This window comes from Prionailurus bengalensis, chromosome B1 (assembly GCF_016509475.1).
Source record: "Prionailurus bengalensis isolate Pbe53 chromosome B1, Fcat_Pben_1.1_paternal_pri, whole genome shotgun sequence".
Taxonomy (NCBI): Eukaryota; Metazoa; Chordata; class Mammalia; order Carnivora; family Felidae; genus Prionailurus; species Prionailurus bengalensis.
Genome location: NC_057344.1, coordinates 31744560 through 31769626, shown reverse-complemented (window position 1 = coordinate 31769626; position 25067 = coordinate 31744560). Strand labels below are relative to the sequence as shown.

Sequence of the window (25067 nt, the reverse complement as noted above, 5' to 3'; positions counted from 1 at the left end):
GCATTCATGACTCCATAGGGAAAGCTTTTCTTCTTTGGGTTGTGGTGAATCCCAATGAGCACCTGATCAGAAATCTCTCCCTAACATTAGAAGAGCTAGCCAAGTCCACACCAAAGCAGTAGCAGGCCAACAATGATCATTTGAATCATTGGCTAATTGCTTCGCCCTTGATTACTTGCTGAACAAGGAGGCATTTGCGCAATGGCAAACAGCATCTGTTGCACCTTATAAATGCCTCTAGAGAGGTAGAAACTCAATTACACAAGATCAGGGAGCAACTGCACTGGTTACAACAAATTTCACCTGACTTCCCTGGTCCTTTGGTTTGTTCAGTTGGCTACCTTCAAATTTGGGTCATGGTTTAGAACCATTGTACAAATTGGATTCGTCATGCTACTTTTAATTCTGTTTTGCATAATTATTTTTAAACTTGTTGTGTGTCGAATCTCTCCAGAGGTGATGCATCAAATGGAATGATGTTAGCTCAACATTTTGAGATGATTTCAAAGCTTAAAATCTAGACAAGATACGACCTTAAGAGGGGAAAATGCCTGACAGCCCCTCCTTCTACCTTCTTTCTTGTTCAGATGTGGTTTCTATGGTTTTTATCACCACCTGCTCTCCCTGCAACATGGGACACGACTCCAAGGAAAAGTCCTTCCTGGCACTAAGTGACACTGATAGACAAAAATGTTTAAGTAAATAAGTAACCAAATGCTTGAGCAGCAATTGTCTCAAGGAAAGATCTTGGTCAAAAGAGGGAAATGTGAAAATGAATAAAGGAAACCTAATTCAAAATGGAGAAGGGAATCAACGAAGAGGGTGTTCACAGGTACCACTCTTGGCAGCCTACCTTACAACTTCAGCAGGACGAAGCTCACTTTACATACCCCAGCAGGAAGGAAGATTTTCCTCTTGCTTGGCAACTACTCAGCCAATGAGAAGTTGCCACAACCTCAAACTCTTGCTCTCCTTAATGAACTTTGGCTCAAGACAACCCCTTCCAACCTCTTCCTTTCCTCTTAAAGGACGCTTTCTTCTTTCTTCTTCAGACCTGCCTGTGGTTCACCATCGTTTGCAACTCCTCTGCTATTCCTGAATAAACTCAATTTTTTTCTGGCTATTCGCTTACCTTTTTCTTTTAATGATTGACAATAGTCCTGAATGGGAAGGCAGTTTTGTAAATATGTCAACTATCTTCCCAGTTAATCTTTTAATTGAATACATTTATGACCAAAATCTTAAAAGAATTTGCAATGCAATTTGACAAATCCTTAAAAAACATTTTTAGGTGGAATTTGTCAAATATATTGAAAACTGGAATAATAGTTTAATGTATCCATCACCTAGCTTCAATAATTACTAATACATGGTCGATCCTGGATAGTCAACTTTTAAGTTCATCTAAAGAGTTATTAAACAGTCATGAAGTTTTAAAAAGACCACAGAGGGGACAAACTTCTCTTATTTTTAATGGAGCTATTGTAGAGAGGCCTTAAACAGATTCATGTTTTTGAGGAAATTTAGAACATGAGAAAGGTACGGTTTCACAGACCGGGTTGCTCAGTCCGTTGGGCATTCAACTCTTGACTTCTGCTCAGGTTATGATCCCAGGGTCGTGGGATAGAGCCCTGCGTCAGGCTCAGTGCTGAGCATGGAGCCTTCTTAAGATTCTCTCTCTCTCTGTCTCTGTCTCTCTCTCTTTTCTATCTCCCTCTGCCTCTCTCCCCTGCTCAATCACCCTTCCTTCCTCCCTCTCTCTCTCTCTCAGATAGTAATAATAAAAAAGGTACAGTTTCAAATCAGTGTGGAAAGGAGGACTTAAAAATTAATAAATATCATTGACTCAATTGACTACTCAGTTGGAAAGAACTGAAGTTAATTCATGTACAACAAATCAAAAATAAATTTCATATAGATTAAGGGTCTCAATATAAAAGAGTAAGCCTATGAGAAAATTAGAAACAATTATAAGGAATGGATTTAAAATCCTGCTGTCAAGTAATAGATTTGATTGCATGAAAATTTTGAACATTTGCAGAGCGACACAAAGTTAAAAGATGACAGACTGAGAGAAATATATGCCACACAGACCAAGGAAAGGCAAAGGCATGGATATATGAAATAGGTGGAGTGTTTAGGAATCTGAAGAAATTTAGCGCCACCCAAGCAGAAGGAACATGGCTTCCCATGTCCAGTCCCAGAAATAGGTTCAGTGATGGAATCTGGGTGGTTATTTTCTTCGGTATGTCTTCCTGGAATTTTCCACTTTTTACAATGATGGAATATAGTACATTTGAAATTTAAATTTAAAAAAAATCTGTAACAACTAAAATTCTGGCGTGCCTTACATTGTTCCCTATTTAGAGTGTTAATATATCGCCAACTTTGTTTTAGGTTTTAAGACAGGGAGGCACCTGGGTTTTTGCTTCCTTTGTGTCACCATGATACCTATTACAGAAGTGAGCCTTTATACTGAAATGTTCGGGGGACTGGCTAACACAATATTGATCCTGTAGGTGTGGGAGGTTTGGGTGCCAGCACATGAGCACCTCACACTTCCTCATTACACATTTCTCTCTAACCTTTATCTCGGTTCCAGCCGCATCAGTCACTCCATCAGGCCAGTACAAATGACACGCAAGAATTCATTCCAGGGGCGCGAGTCAGCGTGACTCCCGCGTCTCCAGATCCGGAGCTCGCCTAGGAACGCCCCCTCCCCGCCCCTTCGCTTGTTGTGTTGTCATCACGTGGCCCTAGCGGACCCTGACGTCAGGGGCGGGGGAGGGGCTGCGCAGGCGCAGAAAAGGGGGCGGGGGACTCGGCTTGTTGTGTTGCTGCCCGAGAACCAGAGACGGTCCTGCTTCGGCCGCGGGTCTTCCAGCCGCCCGACAATGTCGTCTCATTTAGTAGAACAGCCGCCGCCCCCCCACAACAACAACAACAACTGCGAAGAGGGTGAACAGCCGTTGGCCCCGACAGCCGGCCTCAACAGTGAGTGCTGGGCCGGCGGGCTCGGTGAAGAGGATGGGGGAGGAGGAGCTGCTCTGGCCGCGGCCGCCAGCTCCGCGCGGAGGGCGGGAGGAGAAGGCAGCCCATTGGCCCCGGCTGAGGATGTGCGGGTGACTGACAGCTCCCGTCACCTGTCAGGGCGAGTTGCTCCTGTCTTCCTCTAGCCCTGTCTCCCCTCCCTCCTGGGGTCTTGGGTGGGGAGCTGCTTGGGTTCGCAGTTGGGGAGGGCCGATGGGTGGGAGGAGAAGGGGGCGAGCCGATCCCACCTGTGGTGGGCCCCCGAGCGGAGCCAATCGGGGCGCGGGGGGCGGGCCTTGGGGCGCGGTGAGGGCGGGGTGGGCGGAGCGGGCGGCGGAGGGGACGTGGGCAGGGATGGGGACGTGCAGCGGGGACGCCGGGGGATGGACGCGGGCGGCGGGCCGAGGGGAGGGGGCGGCCGGCAGACGCGTGGGAGGTCAGGTGTGCAGCGGGGCTCCGGCCTGGCCCGGCGGACCTCCCCTCTCTGGGTCGGCCTTCCCCCAAGGCTTGGAATGTGAGCCCCTTGGTTCCCTTCCTTTGTTACCACGGGCTGGCCAGGAAAATTATTTGGCAATTTAGTGGTTACTTGTATCGCGCGTGTTGGGGTGTGAGGAGGCTATGCTACTTTTTTTTTTTTCTGAGATTTTTTTTTTCTTTTAGAGTTGGCCCAAGTGAGTTTTTTGTTTTGTTTTTGAAACGATGGAGTTTTGTGCCCTGAAAACCTCTTGTGACCAGCCTCTTTAAACCACCCAAGATTGCATAAATCTTGGAGTCTGGGGCAATAAATGTTCAGAAACGAGCTTAAAACCACACTGATGCAGTCGGGCGCTTGGAAGTCCATGTGCAGTATTGAGTTATGACCAACTACAGTTGCTTATCCAGACATTGCGGTGCTCAGACATCTTGTCCTAAGATTGTTCCTAGCTGTCTTTAAAGCTCAGAGTCTTGGAAAGGTTCTTGCCTAACCTTTCTTTCCACAATTGATCTCATAAAAGAGGTAGTTGGGACAGTTAGCATATGGCCTGATGAAATCATTTAAAAATCATTTGGATGCTTAAATGACACTTCAAGGCATTGCAATCTCTTTCATAAGAGGGAGGTGTTCCAACATGGCCTGAAAATTATTTTAGGGAAAAGAATTCCTGTCCCCGCAAGATGGGGATAGAATTTTCTTATTTTAAGATGTTTTCATTGCTTATTGCTCCTGTTCCATCTTTTGATGGATGAATTTCTGAAAGGTTGAGTTTTTAAAACTTACAAGTGTCTTATGTTCTGGACTGTAAGATTATATATTATTTCCCACAGTAAGGATTAATTTATGTGTCTTTAAACGTTATTCGTTTCATGTGTTAATGTGCATTTTAAACACGACTTAACTTGTTTTTAGCATACTCTTAGAAGCATGGGATTTCAGAATAGGAAGACTTTAGAGGTAACTGCCTCTGTTTACTGGTAAAGGAGCAGGGTGAGAGTAAAAGTGTGTTGTCCAAGTTCACAGCAGGCTAGGACTTAGAGCTGAGATTTCTACTTTCAAATGATCTAGTGCTCCTTTCAGGACACGTCAGTGGCCCAGAATGCCCTGGTTATGTGTGTTTACTATTCTCTCAGTATGTTATCCTGCCTTATGAGCAGAAGTGACCTGCCTAGCCAGCTAGCTCTTTTTGGTGTACTCTTTCTTCATTGTACTCCCTCTTATCCTGCAGCGCTCACGACTTGGCCAGTTGGTTAGTATGCATGCATGATTTCACAGGAAAAAAAGAAATTTTAGTTTTTCTTTGACCAGCTAGCAAAAACAACAAAGGGGGTTGAGTTGTATGTGATGGTTTATCTCTGTGTCTGGAAGACCCTATGCGGTATTTGATGTTTTGGGACAGTCCGTTGCTGCTGCGTTCGTATTAGCTCTTAACAGAAGTAGAACATTCAGTCTGTGTGTGATATCCAAATGGTGCTTTGGGAAATCTGCTAGATAGCAAATATTTTATTTGGGGTAGGGTGAGCTTTGAAAAGTTACTGAAGAGCTTTTAGGTAGTGCCATATTTAATGACTCCCCTCTTGCCTTTTATTCTGTTTGTTTTTTCAGTTCATTATACAACAGTGGTTCAAACCAAACAAGGAGCCTTCCTGATTCCTTCAAATGATTTTTGGGCACTGGGCAAAACAACTTATTCAGACATCTAATACCACCCAAATTGTTGATAAGTTGAAGTTCTTTGTTGGGTAAAGTTGCACCACTGTGAAACACAGAAGATGAGCTCGTTGTACAGATTATCTGTGGTTTGTGATTTTTATCTTAAGTTCAGGAATCAAAACAGAGTTTTAACAGCAAATTATTGAAATATTTGAAGTAATGAAAGCTTTCTCTGACTTTTTTTTTTTTTTTTTTAGTTTACCATTGTAGGGGAACAGTTCACCTTCCTTACAAATTAATGGACAAATATACAGAATACTGGCAAAGTTAAAATGATGTTTTTCCAGTTTCCAGTCTCAGTTCTAGTCTTAAGAAAACTGTCAAGTTACTTAATATTTGTATAGGACATTTATGTTATATAATAATTCTTGTTGTTTAATGTAGGAAGTACAGCCTTTTTTTTTTTTTTTTTTTTTTTTTTTGAACATCTTCAGCCATGATGTACTTGTTTCCCCAGTATGGCCAGAGAGCTTTTGAGTCTATGGCATGTGAAACTTCACTGCTTCATGATACTATTCTTGAATATATTAGTAACTGGTGTGTAAGTACTCCTTCGTGCAAAATGATTTTTTTTTTTTTTTTAGAAGAATATCAGTGACTGTTCTTGGTCTGCATTCCAGCATCAAGTGCTTGAAATAAAATAAAGGCTTGGAGGAAAGAACATAAGACATGATGAAATGTATCTCTGCTGGTTAGGATGAAAGTTACACGTGGGACCTTGGAAAGTTGGGGGGGAAGTGAGAAATACTCTTCCTCCTTCTCTCCCTTCCTGTGCCCTGCAGCTCTCCCACTCCCCTTCTTGCAAGAGGATTGAACTAGTAATTATAAAACTAGAAAGAGTATATACAGCATACAGTCATGAATATAATCACAGTTACTGAACCAGCCTTCATGATGTACTAGATTAGAAAATACAGAAGCGTGAATCTCTTAGCAATTCTGAATCTCTTAGCAATTCTCAAAGATTTGAGAAAATATCTCATGTATGGTGTATATGTACAGTCTGGCATAAGAACACTTTTCAGTTTGTAAGTAGACTTAATATAACAGAGAGAGCCTGCCAGTTTTTTTCTTTTTTTTTTTTTTTAAAGCTTGATTTTTAGGAAGAGAATTCACTGAGATTTTTTTCTACTTTGTATTGCTTGGACAGCACAATCCTCATATCTTGTTTCCTTTCCAAGTAGAAAGGGACTTTATGAGGATTGGTAGAGTTAGAACATCAAGAAATTCTGAAGCTGTAAATCAAGAATGAACGAGGTAATGAAAAGCATGTGTAGTCCGTCTATTGAGAAAGACAGGTTTACTTTTTTCCCATTTTACTCAAAAAATAAAGCTGATAGGTAGCCTTTTAATATCTGTATGCATAGGTGTTTCTGCAGTACAGTTTATTTCCATAGATGATATATCTGGAGAATTGTTGAGTTAGGGAAAGTCTACCTTTTTAGGTGTCTTAATGCATATTGTCAAATTACACTCTAATGAATACCTGATTGTAATAACATCATATTAGAAACAATTTTGGTTATCATTAACCATCGACATTGGATAATGGCTAAAGTATGGTATATCTTTATGAGATGCAAAGCAGTTGTTTAAAAGAATGAGGTAAGGTAATATGGATTGATGGTGAAAGATATCTACAAACTGTTAGGTAAAAAACACTTTTTACAGAAAAACATGTATAGTATGATTCAATTTTTTTGTAAAGACAAAAGCAAAAAGCACAACTATTGAAAAAGCTCTGGAAGTTTACATTATGAACTTTTTTTTTTTTTAATTTTTTTTTTTTCTTCAACGTTTTTATTTATTTTTGGGACAGAGAGAGACAGAGCATGAACGGGGGAGGGGCAGAGAGAGAGGGAGACACAGAATCGGAAACAGGCTCCAGGCTCCGAGCCATCAGCCCAGAGCCCGACGCGGGGCTCGAACTCACGGACCGCGAGATTGTGACCTGGCTGAAGTCGGACGCTTAACCGACTGCGCCACCCAGGCGCCCCCATTATGAACTTTTTAAAAGTGGTTTTATTTGGGAGTAGGAAGAAAGGTATTTTTACTTTATGTATGTTTATTTTCAAGAAACACATTTTTGCATTAAGAAATGTTTCTTGGGGCGCCTGGGTGGCGCAGTCGGTTAAGCGTCCGACTTCAGCCAGGTCACGATCTCGCGGTCCGTGAGTTCGAGCCCCGCGTCGGGCTCTGGGCTGATGGCTCGGAGCCTGGAGCCTGTTTCCAATTCTGTGTCTCCCTCTCTCTCTGCCCCTCCCCCGTTCGTGCTCTGTCTCTCTCTGTCCCAAAAATAAATAAACGTTGAAAGCAAAAAAAAAGAAAAGAAATGTTTCTTAAAAGATACAGAGTATAATTACAATAATAGCTAACACATACCATTCACTAGTGATTTTCCTTATTTTTCTCAGTACTTTATTCATGTTGTCTTCGTGCACCCCTCTGAGGTAGATGTCATTTTTATCCCCATTTTACAGGTGAGAAAACTAGTAAGGGATTAAGTAACCTGTTTGGGGTGTAACAGCTGTTAAGTGTTAGAACGGGAGTCTGGCTTCAGTCTGTGCTCTTAACCACGGATATTAATATATGCCCCAAATTTTTGTCCGCCTTAAGTGGAACTGCCTTCAGTTATGCTGGGTGTGAAGCCAGGTACAGAAATCACTTTTACCAAGCTTTTCCAGGTGTGTCTTCTCAAGTTCGTAGATTATGATTGCTTACATATTTTTAATGCTGGAAGTAGAACCTAGATATTGGTTTGGAAGTCCTTCAAAAAGGTGAGGTGTGGAAAACCTGATATTGTTACAGCTGGTTTTCTCTTTGATCAGCTACTTGAAGTGAACATTAATTGTATTTTCGGGAAGACTGGCTTCCACAGAGATCCATCGGGAACGCCTGGTTCCTTCTACCAGAGCAGCTCAGGTCTTCTGTTTGTGTTGTTTATACATTAGGCTTCTGTACAAGAAGAACTGATTCTGTTGGTTTAAAGTAAGTTTGAAATTGTAGAAAACAATAGGAGTAGGAAAAAAACTTATCATATACCTCCTTCTTTTTCTGTCTCTCCAGTTAAAGTACTTTGCAGAGCTCTAAATTCAGGGATGCTTTTGGCATGTTTCTTCTACACTCCAGAGGCACTCCAAGGATTTAGTTAAATTACCTTTAGTGTTCAGTCTGTCTTAGCTTTGTTAGTCGAATTTGTTAATCCATTTTGAACTCTACCTAGTCTGTCCATTTTTGTTTCTGTATAGAATGAGGTCGCGGGGACGTCCTGCCACCGTGTTGTTTGGCAGTAGAGTCCCAAAGATTTGGTTGTGGTTATTGGGCTGTGACCCCCACTGGGACTGCCGTGGAGGGAAAGGGAGGAAAGGGTAACTTCATTTTTATTCAGCAAACACGGTTCTAAGTACTGGACAAGGACAAACTCGTTTATCTAGCAGATAGCTGAATATCTCCCACTTACTAGGTACTTCACCCGTGTTCCTCTAGTTAATCCTCAGAGCAGCTCTGGGGTAGGGTCTGTGCTTTTATATCTGTTTTACAGATGAGAATACTGAAGCTGAGAAATATGGGCAGAGAGCAGGCGGTGGAGTCTGATTTCCAGGCAGGTCGCCTTTGAGCTGTTCCTTCATAGAAGGATGATGTGTTCACTTTGGATCTAGAATAGTCCTCACTTCATTAATAGTTCATTTGAGGGTTTGAGCCTGTTTTGGTGATTACTTGTGATTTACTGATGGAAGACTGTTCAGCCACAGAACGCTTAACACTTAGGCTGGGAGTTTGGAGAGATGGCCCTACCAGCCTGCTTCATTATATTTTCTAAAACAAAATATGCGGGGCACCTGGGTGGCTCAGTCGGTTAAGCGTCCGACTTCGGCTCAGGTCACGATCTCGAGGTTCGTGAGTTCGAGCCCCGCGCCGGGCTCTGTGCTGACAGCTCAGAGCCTGGAGCCTGTTTCGGATTCTGTGTCACCCTCTCTCTGCTCCTCCCCCGTTCATGCTCTGTCTCTCTCTGTCTCAAAAATAAGTAAAATAAATTTTAAAAATAAAAAGTAAATAAAATAAACAAAAAAATATGCAAAGTATGAAGCAAATCCATCACTATCTCTTTTTGTTGTGAAGTTGGCCTGTTGGCTACTGCTGCCAATTCTTATTAAAATTAAAGCATCTTAATGTGTCCGCAAACTCATGGAGCCAGTAAATATTTTCAAGAGCTGTCCAGATTACCGAGGCCACGTCCCCTTTCCCGTGGCTCCACCCCCTTTGACTGTTGGCCTGAGAAAACCTCAGTGTCTCCTGTGCAGATGCACAGTAGTTTCTCCCCTAAAACCAACAAGGCTTAATGAAACCCTAGAAAGTAGGAGCTCGTGGGAGAGAAGAAAAGTCAAGTCCACAAGGTACGGTTAGTACATAGAGAAAGGGAATAGAAAGGGGTGAGGTACAGAGGAAAGGAAGAAACTAATCGGTGGCATGGAGACAAGAGCTTTTTCAGAATTCTTAGTGTTACCACCTGATTTAATTAAGAGCTGGATGCGTTCATTTATTTTGCACATGTGTACACAAATTGAAACTTACGATTGGAGTTAAGTTCTCTGGGAGCTTCTCAATTGTTTATACTAATTAAGACAGTTGTTGACTTATTCAGATGACTTTCATGAAGTTTCTAAGCCATGTGTTTATTTTATCTGTGGGGAGGGCACAACTAAATAGCTGAAGTAGACTTTGGGGAAAAATATGTTACATTAAATACATCTATAACTAAAATATTGAAGATAAGTAGGCTGTCTTGTAATAAAGTAGCCATTTATTTTTTGGAAAGCAATCTCAGAGTTTTCAGAGGAGTGCTTATTGTATATAAACTAAGCTTTAACTAGAGAGAAAATTGGCCGAAAAACACATTTTCTAAGATACTAGTGGTTAGAGTTCCAGCTTCTTCTAAATTGGTTGATTGCATGAGCTACTTCAGGAACAAGAACTATACACATTTTTAGACTTCTGTTGCTCCTTGTTTATTGTCTTCAGAGTACTTCTACGTTTGCTTTAAGGCAAGACCGAATTCTTATCGGAATTCACCACATTCGCATCTGTGTGCACATGACAGAGTTTGGTTCTGCTGTGGTTAACTTAAGCTATCTGACTCGTCCAACAGGTTCCTGGGTGGAGCTCCCTATGAACAGCAGCAATGGCAATGATAATGGCAATGGGAAAAATGGGGGGCTAGAACACGTACCTTCCTCATCCTCTATCCACAATGGAGACATGGAAAAGATTCTTTTGGACGCACAACACGAATCAGGACAGAGTAGTTCAAGAGCCAGTTCTCACTGTGACAGGTAAGTGAGATCCATGATTTGGTAGAATTCGGAAAACAGACGGGTTACAAGGTTAATTCCCATTAGAAGAAATAAATTTGCTTTCGTCTTCATTTGACAAAATATGACTCCTGATTTATTGCAGCATGTGAATTTAAATCAGAGCTAATTGACAAATAGTTGAGTCCCTAGTGTTTTCCCCTAGATTAAATCAGTTTCTTTACTCAGAGTGTATCATTTTTTTGATATTTATCGGTTTAAAAGTCAAGGGCATAAATGTTTACTTGTAGAATGAATCCAACTTTTTCCCATTTTCCTTTGTGTCCCTGTTTCAGAGATCACATTCTGCCAGTCACCTCTTCTGTGTCTGTCCCCGCTTCTAGCTTGTGAGTCTCCAAAGAGCAGGGGTCATGTTTCATCTCCGTGGTACCCTTGATAGTCATGGTGCTGGTGTGTAGTAGCACTCAGTACATGTTTCTGAGTCCTAGGAACTGCAGGTTGATGCAAGTTACGGCAGAATTTGCAGGGTGGAAACACTGGCCACCGGCTATCAAGATAGTTAATTTGGGAGGCCATTCTGTTTCTTCAGAGGAACTTTTATTTTAGACCTCCTATTTCTATATTTAACTCGGGAAAAGTAATTCCACTGATTAAGAACTGCTTATGGTGAAAGAGTAAGGGCACGGTGATTGAGTTGAATGAAACCAAGTTGTTTGTTTGCTTTTCAGTGTAAGCGTCATTTTTTTTCCCCCCGGGGACGCGGTATTAAATGACATGGTGATCTACCTAACACCTCCTGGTCTGTGACGGCCATACGTTAGCATTACGGGATACTGGATGATGTGGTTAACTAAGAGTTAACTGATATTATCCATGGAGAAAATGCAAACGCACGAGGAAAAGGCTAAGGAAACACTTAAAAATGGGTACTAAAAATAAAAGTGATTATCTCTAAGGGATGGAATTATGGATATTTTTCTTCTTCTGAACATTTTTGTACTTTGTGTAAAATGTATATATAGCACATTTTATATATCAGAAAAAGTTTAAAAGGAGAAACAGGAGTTCAGTCACGTTTGAAGTTCCTGCCTGTCTTATGATCCACCGATGTCACCAAGGTAGCAGAGGACTGGGTTGCTGGCTCTGGCCCACCGCGCACCCCCGCCTCTGCCTCTGTCCCTGTACTTCCCAGGAGCCTCGTTAGAAGCAGAGCAGATGGCTCTTTGCTGAGCAGCTTGCCACTGATTCCAGTGGCAACAGCATTCGTCTGTCTTTCAGAATGAAGTTTCTATTACGCTGCATTTATATTATGGGACTCGTTATGCGTTTCTGAAGTTTTCTGCTTGTTCTAGGCTTGTTTCTAAGGCTTTTCTGCATTCAAGTACATGACCCTTGATGATTGGCATCAATGTGTCCCTTAACCTGTTCACTTGTTGTGGTCATTGAGCAGAGAAGAAGTCCCTTGCTTGCTTTTCTGGTCAACTTCTTTCACTTGTGGTTGTAGTTATACTTGTGATTGGACATGAATTTACTTTCTCACGATCATGTTCAAGTTAGGTCTTTAAACATGTGAAGTGAGGCTGGCGCATGCCTTAGAGCACTTTCCTGTCCCTCAGCTTGTGTGCCTTTACGTGCTGGGTTCCTGGTCATCTTTCAGAGAAGGCCTACAGCTCGAGCTCAGTAATACTCTCCCCTGCTATATAACACATTTTAACATTCAGAAATGTCTTCAAAATTCATGTCATTTGAATTGCCATGCATCCCTATATTTGAAGTCATTGAGAAGTGTTTCTTATAGATGGAGAAGTTCTAGGATTCTTGGATATTAGTCTCAAAGCTAATTTATGTATACAGTGACCCTTGAACAACGTGAGTCTGAACTGCACAGTCATGTGAATGCTTTTCGATACAGTCCAATACTGTAAATGTGTTTTTTCTTCCTTATGATTAGCTTTAACATGTTTTTCCTCTAGCTTACTTTATTGTAAAAATACACTAGACAATACATATAACATACAGGATATGTGTCAGTTGACTATGTTATCCGTAAGGCTTCTGGTCAAAAGTGGGTTATTAGCGATTAAGTTTTGGGGGAGTCAAAAGTTATACACAGGTTTTTAACTTTGTGGGGTGGCCTCAGCACCCTGTATTGTTCAAGGACCAACCGAACTTGGAATTTAAAAATTATCCCACAGATACATTTTTGTCACTGTGGCGGTTGTAAGAAGATAACCCCCCTGTGTTTTATATCGCGTCTCACCCTATTGCGGGAGTTCTCAGCCTACACACCAGACATACCTAGGGAGCTTTTAAAAATACCAGTGCACAGACCCCATCCCTAGAGATTCTCATTCCGTTGTGAGGGGTGGGGTAGAGACAGGATATTTTAAAAGCTCCCCAGCTAATTCTATCATGAGCCAGAATTGAAGCTCTAATGCATTTCACATTGTTAGGAGGAGTAAACCATTGACCAGTGAAACATTGAGTATTTTCCTAAGTGGGATTGGTGCCAACGATAAAGAAGAGTGTAGAAGGAGAGAAGTGCTCCTGTAGGGTCCTTGACTGTGTCATTCTACTGCGTTGACCTGCTTATGGCTACGGAAGGCTCGCCCTTAACTGGATCTCTGGCTGTGAACTCAATGGTGTTGGAGCATAAGGACAGTAAACTGAGGACAGGAGTGCCTCCTACCTGGTTCCTGTGCTGTAGCCTGAGATTTCTAGTTTAAGACCAAAATTTTCTAAATACACTAAAATGTTTGTGCGGTACAGAATCAGCTTTTCTCTCTTGCCATCCCTATTTAGGACTCTCTTGTGTCAGTGATAATAGTCTGAGGCTCCTAGGCCGAATCAGTCTGACAGATTTCAGGTGAACTTATTTTTGAGTGGGTCTCACCATCGTTTCTATATGTTAACATTCTACACGTGCTCTTGGTATCTTGAACAGTTAATATCTAGTCCTTTGAACAAGTCAGGCCTGAGCGTTTTCATCCATACTTCAGTTTAGATTTGGGAGGTGGGGGCGGGGTGTATAGTGGAAAATCTAGTGACCTGTTGTGTTATACTTGATCTTAGCCGAAAGGCCGAGAAGCAACAACCTGCCGTGGTTACACAAGGAATCGCTGATAAAACTAAGAATAGAACTTAGCATGTTGTGTTCATCTATTGTATCAAGGTAGTTTGCAGTCACGTGTTTTGTCGAAAAGTTTGTCTGTAAATTTTTGTTTTGGGGAATATTATCTTGTACTTTTCATTAAAGTTCCATATTCATATATGAGCTTCAGTAATCCACTCTGAGATATCTCAAAGCAAATATTTCTGAGACAAGTAGAACAGTGGTTCTGAAACTCTTTGGTCTCAGTACTCCTTTACAGCCCTAAAAATTATTAGGATCCCCAAAAGTTCTTTGATTATGTGGGTTATATATTTCAACATTTAACTATATTAGAAATTAAAACAGAAAGTTTCAAAATACGCACTCATTCAACAATAATAAACCCTTTACATTTCAATATAAGTAGCTTTTTAAAATGAAAAGCAACTTTTTCATAACCAAAAAAATTAGTGAGAATTAGTAGCATTGTTTTACATTTTTGCAAATCTCTTCAATATCTGGCTTTAATAGAAAACAGCTGGATTCTCATCTGCTTTTGCACTGGGTCTGTTGTCATAAAACACATCATGTAGCCTTTGGAAAGTTTCACAATACACGGAGTAAGAATGACAGACATGACAGAATAAGAATGACAAAGGCAAATAAATCGTAATAGTATCGTGAACACAATTTTAAGCTTGAAGACCCTTTGAAAGAGTGCCAGAGGAGGTGTTCGAGAAGATGTGACCGCAGATTGACCCTGAAGCTGGACTTGGGCAACTGGAGGCTCCCCAGCCCCTCTCCTGGCCTTGGAATGTGCCTACCTTCCCAGCTCTCAGAAGCTGCCTGAGGAATACAGCTTTGAGACAGAAATGTGGTGTTGAGACTGTTTGAACGGCATATGTGACTAGACCCAGTTAAGGCCTCTGTATGAACTTTTAAGATTTGGCAGGCTGATGGCGAGCTGATGTGCTCGACTTACTGTCACCCCAAGACAAGCCTCATCTGTAAGTTGCCTCTCTCTTTAAAGCTGCCACCTACCGATGTGAGGTGGCCTGCCTCTTTTGCTCTCCTCGCCCTCCCATTTGGGGGCCGGTTTCAGATTATACCCAGGAAGCTCCTCAGGAGGCTGGGCACCAACTAGGCTCTGAAAACTGCTTTCACATGTTGAGACTTGCTGGTGATGAATTATTTAATGAGGAAAGAGCTTTGAGCAAAAGAATCCCAAACCAGCTTTCTGAATTTGTAGATCATCGTACCTTTATTGGAAAAAGAGTAAAAATAAGGAAATTTATCATTGCAAAGAAATTCATCACCACCACAAAATTCCAGAACATTTTGGAAACAAGAGTGCTTGATTTCAGAAAAGATAATACTTTTTGATTTGCGGCTTTTTCAAAGCCAATTCTACTGTAACTTTCAGTTTTCTAATTTCCAGTGGAGGTTAATTTACTTGGCAAAATGAGAACTAAAATTAATGGCTAAATTCTTTCTCTTCTAGCCCTTCCCCACAAGAAGATGGGCAGATTATGTTTGATGTGGAGATGCACACCAGCAGGGACCATAGCTCTCAGGTGTGTGTGCGTGTGTTCGTTGTTCTGATGTACAGTAAACAATTAGGAAAAATGCGAACCTCTGGATAAGTGTGTTTTGCTAAAATATATTGAAGAATAAGAAGACTTTAAAAAGTACTTGGAAGCTGCTTTAAGTTATTCAGTTTCTGGTTGTATAATTTACTCAGGATGATACAGCCCTTGTACTTCTCTACAGCTGAGAATTTGGGGTCCTATCACCCTAAAAGAATTGGAAAATTCTTTTTTTTAAATTTTTTTTAAGTGTCTATTTATTTTTGAAGGAGAGAGAGAGACAGAGTGTGAGTGGGGGAGGGGCAGAGAGAGAGGGAGACCCAGAATCCGAAGCAGGCTCCAGGCTCGGAGCTGTCAGCACAGAGCTCAACGCGGGGCTCAAACTCACAGACTGTTGAGATCGTGACCCGAGCCGAAGTCGGACGCTCAACTGACTGAGCCAGCCAGGTACCCCTAGAATTGGAAAATTCTTATCTATGATGTATCATTCTGTATTCTGGGCTAGTTTCTTGAGTTTATAAATGGAAAACTGAGGAGTTTTATGTAAGGTCACAAAATGAATGAAAAGGAAAGCTGTAGAACCAGGTATGAAAACTTTTTCTGCATCTGAAATCAAAGCAGTGACTTTTGAAGTGAATACAACAGCTAGAGAGAGAATTCATCTATAAATTAAAGAAGATAAGAATAGTTCACTAGGAGTTGATGTTTTAGTAAAATCAACGGATATAGTATTGAAAGCTTACAAGGGTTTATATTACAAAACTTACGATGAGTAAATACGTGTTCGTGATTTAGAATGTTCATAGCCAGCCCTTAGCTTTCACCGAAAAGGGTCAGTGCAAATTCGTGAGGACAGGAACCGTTGTCTTGCTCTCCTGTGTTAGGTGCTTGCAGAGTGTTTGATGGAGGTTTGTTTAAATGGATTCTGACAGAAACTTTGTTTCGTGGGGTTATCACTTTACAATGTCCTAAACCCCTTTGCACTAGAAACATTTTACACGGTATGTTGGATGCACCCAGTATTTTCTGTTTCCGAAGGCTGCACAATTTCTCCCTGCTTTGCCTATATTCTATTTGTGCTGTCCTGAAACCTCGCAGATCTGTGGATTGAATACAAATTTATATTATGATGAGCTTTATCTTATAGAGAAGGTTACAGTAGCAAGGCTCTCACGTAGGAAGCTGTTCTGACTGTAGTTGTTGAATTGCTGGCTTACGTATGTCCAGTTTGCCATGTGGATGTGCTATAACTATTGAAGAAGAAAATATACAGTTTCCATGGCAAAGTGGACTAAGGAATCCCAAGACAGAGAAGTGAAATTAATTCTTTGTTGTAGTCTTTCCTGAGGAAGATATCCTCAATCCATATTGTCTTTCGTACGGACAAATTGAAAATCTAGATTAGCCTTTTCCAGAATGTGTTTCGAGAAACAGTTGCTCAATGGGAAGCTCCATAAAATAATCCTGAAGGCAAGTTAAGTGGAAATAATACAACCCCTGTGCTCCCTCCCCCTCCCATCCCAGTATTTACAGCACATAGTAGTACCTTAAAGGCTCTGACAACTCCTGCAGTAAAACAATCTGTTTATTTAAACCAAGTGTTTTCCAAGTTAATTTGATCTTAGACCTCCCTCCCCCTTCACACATACTTCCCCCCACCCCCGAATAAGCTCCCTAACCACCTAATGAAACACTTTGATAGGTGCTCTCCTGGTTCATGGAGTGGCAGTGTACAATGAGCCTTCACTGATAATTGAATTCAAATGGAATTCTAGAGCTGACTGCATCCATCCTAGAATTCCAAAGGAATTTGTGAAATTTAGGAAAGATAATGAAAATCTTTTGGCTTCTGTGTCGGATTATGGTCGTATTGCTAGTGTGGTTCCTATTCAGAAACAGGTACCTAAAGGAACATTGAAGTAAGACTTTTAATAAGACATCGGTAGGTATGATTTACTTAAGCTTTCAAAAAGCCTTTTTCATTGCTTTTTTAAAATTGAAGAAACGATCATTTAAAAATGAGTAACTTTAGGGCTTGGGAGGACGCATTTTATATTTGTGAATGAGAAGCAAGTTTAGGGTTAGCAAACTTTGAAGCAGTTACCACAGGACTGTTATGGTACTTGATTTTATTGAACATTTTTATATATGTCTATACGAGGAATGTTTGACATTTTCAGCCTTTTCTAGGAGGAAGGAAAGACACTGATAGATATATTCTTGGTGCTAAATTTATTCCTAAAAAAAGTTTTTCCCACTTTTGATGTTCTCAGTCCAGTGAAAGAGGTGATATTAGCTCTGAGAACAAATAGGGAAAGTGAGACTTTGTCTTCGAGAAGTTACTTATCTAAGATCACAGAGCCAATACACAATAGAGCCAGGATTGAAACCAGGGCTGTCTGGGCCTGCTCCTTCTACTGTAATAAGTCCTTGCAGGGGATTGATTTCAGGAGAGCTCATAAGGTCATGAGAATGAACTAAAACATGCCTGCTAAGTTATGCTGTGAAGAAGCCTAAGGGGTAATGCATTTAAGAAAAGGATCATTCAGACTATACTTTTATGACCATAGTCCTCAAGAGTCTTGTTTTATAGTAGAAAATTGACTGTAGATGGTCTCTTGAAGTCATGATGCAGACGGAAGATGTCCTCCCTTCTCCCTCTTGTAAAACTGTGGTTTATCTGCCCATGGACCCCACTGTATGCAGTTTAATAGTCACATGTAGAGAACTTGAGTGGCCCAGGGAAGGAAAATGTAAGTGATTTGAAGGTAAGGGACTTCCGCATGAGAACAGGCTAAAATGATGAGAGTTTTTTTAGACGTGGGTGTAGACAGAGGATAATTCAGTTTAAAAGCACAAATCGTATTAATTAGATTAAGTACATTTTTACCATATTCCGGAATTCCAAGGATTAGAAGGTAATTTAAAACCTGAAACTGGCAAATTTAACATGAATAAAAGGGAAGCACACGGCGGTAGTAAACGAGGATAGCATGAGATTCTTGGTTCTTAAGGTAAGCAGTCTAAACTGATTTGGGCAATTTGTATTTTGTTGTTGTTTATTTGTTTTTTTACTAGTAGTCTAAAAACTTTGCTTCACTCAACTGAGAGAAAATGACATCAGCTTCGAAAAAATTAGAGCGTAAAATCTTACCACACTTTCATTCTCTTGGAAAGTGGGAAATACTGATCTGTTCACAAATTTAAATATAACTCTTCGAGCAGTTTTTTTTTTTAAATTTTTTTTAACGTTTATTTATTTTTGAGACAGAGAGAGACAGAGCATGAACGGGGGAGGGGCAGAGAGAGAGGGAGACACAGAATCAGAAGCAGGCTCCAGGCTCTGAGCCATCAGCCCAGAGCCCGACGCGGGGCTCGAATTCACGGACCGCGAGATCGTGACCCGGGCTGAAGTCGGACGCTTAACCGACTGAGCCACCCAGGCGCCCCATCTTCGAGCAGTTTTAAGGAGAGGCATGTGAGACCAGAGTCGGAAACTGGAAGCAGAATGTCGTGTGGTGTTGCATACAGCCAGATATTGTGTGTACACAAACTGGTCTCTAAGTAAATTGTAACAGTTTATTGTTTTTGATTTAGGATGTTTTCAGATTTATTTCACAAAGAGCCAACTCATGATTCTGAGTAATCTCAACACCCAGTGGAAAAAGCTTAATCCTAAAGGCTACATTGTGTCATTCAGCGGAATTTGCTAAATCCAGCAGAACTAAATAAGAATGGTACTACCAGAGTAGCAGAAATCCACAGGGATTTTACTTTCGGTTCGATCATCTCTAGATGCAGGTAGCCCATTTTATTCTGAAACCACCTTACTGGGGCACCTGTTTCAAAAAGAACTAGCCTGTCAGGGAGAATCATGTTGATCTATTAAGTTCTGCATTTCACTGCTGTCTACGAAAAGAATGAAAGCTTTGGTCAAAGAATGAATCCTATTCAAGCAAAGTAACAAATCAAAATAGTTCGCTCTGAGACCCTTTGGTTTGAGGTCCTAGCATCCATTCTGTAAAGCTGAGTGAACATTGCTGTTCATTTTTAGGAATATCTCCTAAAAATTCCTGTCGCTTCTTTTGCATGTTCTTGGCCTGAAACTATAGGTTATAGTTAGCAAGAGCAAAGACTTCTTTCTCATTTATCTGATGGAAAAATGTCAAATTCTAAGTCAGTAGCAAATAAATGGGTCCAAGAAACTTTTGGCGTAAGTACTTTTGAATAAACCTTGGGAAATGTTTAGTGATTTGTCTAAAAAGTATATAATCTCCTTCCAGGAAATAAAACCTAATGCTTATAAGCGGGGGCTGTAGAAGACCGTTTGCCCAGGTTGAAATACTGGCCCCGCCTCTTACTGATTACGGAACCTTAGGCAGTTACTGAATTTGTGTCTTCATTTCCTCATCTGTAAAATGGAATGTCAGTAATTCCTGTTTTTGTAGGGTTGTTGCAAGGTAAAGATTAATGCATGTGAAGTGCTTAGAATGATGCTTGTATTTTGATGAATGATTAATAAATATTATTATTTACTTCTTCATCACATCTCCCACTGATTTCTTCCCTCATCACTTTAATTGGTTTGTATATACATTTGGATATGTTGTCTTTTAGTTTTAATAATGAAAAATTTTAAGTGCGTACAAAAGTGAAGAGAATGTTGCAGTGGGCCTGTGAAGAAACATTGCCCAGGTTCAACAGTTGTTAATGCTTTCTGCACTGTACCTAGCATGATAGCCCCAAGTGCGCTTTTTTGAGGTTCACATCCTCTGCTTAGATAGAACCGCAGTGAGGCCCGCTCAGGTTCTTTTTAAGATCTTGAATGCTGTGATCTCAGATCATTTTGTCAGCCTGTTTAGAAAGCTGTCATGTTTCTTCCATGAAAATTGCCCAGGCACAACCTTAGGATCTTCATATATTTGCTGTCTAGATTTGTCTTTTGTGGTAGGAAGAATTGGTCTTCCTTTGTTTTTCTTTTTAAAGTTGTATTTCTTCTTTACAGTCAGAAGAAGAGGTTGCAGAAGGAGAGAAAGAAGTTGATGCTTTGAAGAAAAGTGTAGACTGGGTGTCTGACTGGTCCAGTAGACCCGAAAACATTCCACCTAAGTGAGTTCTTGCCCGTGTCTCCTCTGGACACGGGGGAGGTGTGAACTACCAGCGTGCGGTGGACCTACTCCTTTCCAAGATGTTCTCAGCAAGTGCATTTCTGACCCCTTCCTCTGCCTTTCTTTCCCCAGGGAGTTCCACTTCAGACACCCCAAACGCTCCGTTTCCTTAAGCATGAGGAAAAGCGGGGCCATGAAGAAAGGGGGTATCTTCTCCGCAGAATTTCTTAAAGTGTTCATTCCGTCTCTCTTCCTCTCTCATGTTTTGGCTTTGGGGCTAGGGTAAGTACTGGTGAACTCCCAACGTGTTTTCCATTTATTTTACCCTCCTATTTTATTTCCAGATCTAAGACACATGGTTGAGACCGTTTGTATTGTTTCCCTTTTAATGTTTGAGTGCAGATAGGGTGAGCTTAAAAGAACTGTTGAAGCCGATACGTTATTGGTACATTGGTAAGCATTTTTAATAGTGGAGTTTTGTTTTTCTTATTTGAAAGTAAGTTGTTCATGTTAGTCCTGTAGTGATCATTTTTAAGTGGGCTCTTCTGTGTCTGATTTTTCCTTTTGGGTTTTGTCGTTTATAAGTTATTCAAGATTAGCTAAGCTTTAATGTAAACTAACCTTTAGTGTATAAATTTGGGGCTGATGTGAACATTTTTTTTTCCCCCAGATGGGAAAATACACCGTTTTATTGAATAGTCTTTGAGTGAAACTGGTAGGTCTGTGGGCGTCCTGTATTTTTCTTCCTGTAGCATTTTCATTGACTCTTCTAAAATTGACCCCACGTTTACCTGTAGCTGATTGATTTTTCAGTCTTTTATATTCTTTTTTTTTTTTTTTTTTTTTTTGACCGAACAGTTGAGGGAATCTATTTTTCTGGAGGATTTTAGGAGTTAAACACTAGCTATTAGTTTCTTTCTTTTTTTAAGGTCTGTTATTCTCTTCAAGCATGTACAAGGAGTCATTTTCTCTATATAATATGCAAAAGAGATATCCCTTATCTTCCCTTTAAGGAGCTCAGCATATGGGAGAGTATTTACAGTCACAAACATGGAAACATATACGTGACTTTCCCATAGACTCCTTTTGTCTTTCTGGGTGCTTGATCTGGTTTTGTGATGGCAAAGACCGTGATGGCAGACAGCGGAATGGAAGGGGTTTGTGCGGAAGGAAGTGTGTGAGTGTCGTATGGGGTTGCTGTGAGGGCAGACTGGGTAGGACTTTAAATTCCCTTTCAGTATAGGGGTGCGTGGGTGGCCCATTCGGTTAAGCTTCCGACATCGGCTTGGGTCATGATCTCGCGGTTTGTGAGTTCGAGCCCTGCATCGGGCTCTGTGCTGACAGCTCAGAGCCTGGAACCCACTTTGGATTCTGTGTCTCCGTTTCTCTCTGCTCCCCTGCTCACGCTCTGCCTCTCTCTCTCTCTTTCAAAAATATAACCATTCAAAAAAAATTTTTTTTAATTCCCTTTTAGTATTGACTGCAGAGTAGTTCATTTGCCCTCAGGGAGTTTGGTTTTTGTACCTTGTGCGGGCTCTTTCTTTCATGAGTCTTCAGATTCTCTCTCTTGCTGGAATAAGTGTGTTATTATTGATGAATGTAGAAAAAAGGATTTGAGAAAGTTGGTTGGTTTTGTGACACTGGGAGGGGTGGGACTAAATTCCTATTTTCCTTAACTTCCTTTCCGCTTATGTTACTTAATGGTAAAATGCTTGCTTGGCATGGGAGAGCAATGTTAGGCCTGATCCTGAAGAGTTAAATGGTTCGTAAGAGCCCACTCTAAGGCACTGGCAGCTTTGTGATTTGGCTCATTACCGTATGTCGTATCTCAAATATCAATAGACCTCTGTCCGCTGTAAGGGAACATCTCAAAGGAAGTTTGTGCTTTGTTCTTTGGGGAATCTGTTCTCTCTGGTTTTACTTTTGTCTGATCGCTGCCCCTGTGCTGTCCAGTCCTGCCTAATGAGTAAACATAATTATATAAAACCAGTTTGGCTGGCTGCTGACTAGTTTTAAGTAAGTCAGCAGTGATTTCAGGGTAGGGAACTGTGCACTGACACCTTTTAGCCTTCTACGAGAATTGAAACATGTAGTTTTTAAGTACAGTTCAGCCTGTGAAAAGCTGGTATACACCTGTTGAAGCCGATGAAACGTGACGCACTCTGTTTCCTTTCAGCATCTATATTGGAAAGCGACTGAGCACACCTTCTGCCAGCACCTACTGAAGGAAAGAAAAGCCCCTGGACAAGCGTGTGACCTGTGAAGTGGTGTATTGTCACAATAGTTTATTTGAACTTGAGACCATTGTAAGCATGACCCAACCTACCACCCTATTTTTACATATCCAAGTTCCAGTAACTCTCAAATCCAGTATTTTATTCAAACTCTGTTGAGGCATTTTACTAACCTCATTCCCTTTTTGGCCTGTAAGACACTTTAGAATTTCCTAACAGAGTTTACTGTTATTTAGAAATTTGCAAGGGCTTCTTTTCCGCAAATGCCACCAGCAGATTATAATTTTGTCAACAATGCTATCGTCTCCTTTTAGTGCTACCAGACTTAGACCTGCATCATTCGTGGTATAAATTTTGCTCTTGCAAGATAACTACCATCTCTCTCTTCAAATGAGATCAGGTTAGCAAATGATATGACAGCTTTGTTGTTTTGTTTTTTTCAAGACAAAGGCAAGCTTCCCTAAGCTTGAATTTATAGTTATTAAAAAAGAAAACAAACAAACAAAAAAACCAAGACACACACAAAAAAAAATATCCTGGGCAATAAAAAATTATTTTAAACAAGCTTTGGAGCCACTTTTTGTCTAAACAGCCTCCTTAATGGCGCCTTTTAATTTGTAGGAGGCCAGCTACATAAACGATGGGTATGACGTAGAATCAGAACTAAAGCACATGAGCGCCTTTTAATACTAGGATGTTGTAATGCTGTCTTTTCTATGGTGTAGAATCTCTATTACTCATAAGGAACGTCTCAGGCCTACCTAGAAATAGATGAAATTGCTTTGGGGATTTGTGTGTGTTTGGTATTTTTATGTTTATTAGCTTTAGCTGCATGTGAATTTTTCATGACTTTTAAGTTTTTCTGTTGTTGTTGTTTTTTTCCTAAGAGGAGGCTTTGGAACGAGTTCCAATTTGTGGTACAAATACAGGCTTCTTGTTTTAGGAAGCACCACTTACACTCTGAAGCCTTTAAACTGTGAAGGTAATTGTTTCGGAGTGATTGCAAGCACTCGCACAGCTTTGAAAACCAGACGTGGGTTGTGGGGACGGTTGACAAAGTTCTAAAAAGATGGTGTTTGTTTTCTTCGGATCTTTCCCTCTCACCTGTCCAGCCTTCCCACGGTGGTCCCTGTGATTGGGCAGGCACTGGCGGTTTTCTCCTCCCATAGCCATCTTCAGTTGTGAACTCCTGAAGTTCCAGGGCACTCGGCAACAGTGATCGGCTTGTGTGTGTTTGTGCATTTGGGTTTGTTTGTTTCTAAAATGTGAAGCTTTAGGACCAAATTGTTAGAAAGCATCAGGACCCCCAGTTATTGCAAGTAGATTTCTTGGATTTTGGGAACACCTGGCCTGACTCTGAAGGATACTATTATATGTTTTATATATAAATTGCTGTTTATGATGTAGACATGACTATTGACTATTTAGAGGACCATTGGTAATCTTAAAGCTGGCGATCTCTTCATTAAATCAATTGCATCAGATTGCCTGGGATAAGAGCAGTGACAATAATAGATTTGCCGGTCTGCAGAAACTATCTAACTCTGTTCTCTTTCACATCAGATTTTGTAAACTGGATGTGTTGTAGTGGAAAATAACCTACAGATTAAACAAAACAATAATAATTTCTGACTATCTTCTTTTCAAGAATATAGCAGGTTATCTTTGAGAAAGATGATATATCCAAAATAGTTTTCTGAATTATTTTAGGTTTTCTTTTGAGCGGTTGATGTCTGAATAATTTTGGATATCTTTTTATTATACTTTGTTTCTAGCTTATTCTTAAACCTGGTAACACTTGATTTGCCTTCTATAACCTATTTATTTCAAGTGTTCATATTTGAATTTGTTTGGAAAGTGAATCTGACGGCCCACTGATTTTGAAAAGCCTGCCTAAAACTGGAAAGGCCGATCAAGTTGCAAGAACTAAAGAGTTGGACCGCTGTAATATACAGCTTGTATTACAATCCGTATCATGGGAGGGAAAAGTAAAATTATACAAAAAGTAAGAGCAACTTTTTTATAGGCAACACATTGCCCTCTTTTGAAACTCAGTAGCAATCCTATCAGTAGTGTGGTTGAACTTGGGTATGTTTATGATTTTCTTCAACATCGGACATAAATTTAGTTCTTTTTTCTTAAAATATCTGTGAAATTTTGGACTATGACTTAAAACATGAATACATGATCACAGTAGAACTTATCATAAGATACAGTCATGCAGTATTTATTGACAGCCCTAACATATGGAATACATGTTGATGCTCCCACCCAGATTTATGTCAAACAGAAACAGATTGCGTGATCAGAAAGGAGACTTCAACACGTAACAGTTGACGTTTTAAGAATAATGTTTTAAAAGCTTTACGCCTGTTTACAGTTTGGGGGATGAAAAGGCAGGCTTCATTTTTCTTGATTGATGAAAGCTGGCTAAAAATATTCGTAGATGGCATCACGAGCGAAACTGCACCAACTTGCCCATTAAAAAGTGCAACAAGTTACTTTGCAGCAAAAGTATTTA

At 40.6% G+C, this 25067-nt stretch overlaps 1 protein-coding gene across 2 annotated transcripts; it reads left to right on the top strand.

Moving 5' to 3' along the window:
* The first annotated feature begins 2778 nt into the window (after positions 1–2778).
* BNIP3L (BCL2 interacting protein 3 like) lies at positions 2779–23068 on the top strand. 2 transcript variants are annotated; one of them, XM_043561328.1, is made up of 6 exons: positions 2779–2994; positions 10365–10548; positions 15120–15192; positions 20210–20313; positions 20445–20594; positions 22489–23068. In XM_043561328.1, the coding sequence occupies exons 1-6, from the start codon at positions 2895–2897 to the stop codon at positions 22535–22537; spliced, it is 660 nt and encodes a 219-aa protein (XP_043417263.1). In that variant the 5' UTR covers positions 2779–2894; the 3' UTR covers positions 22538–23068. The 2 variants fall into 2 exon arrangements, with proteins under 2 accessions (XP_043417263.1, XP_043417274.1); XM_043561339.1 differs by lacking the exon at positions 2779–2994 and adding an exon at positions 9589–9612.
* Positions 23069–25067: the final 1999 nt, after the last annotated feature.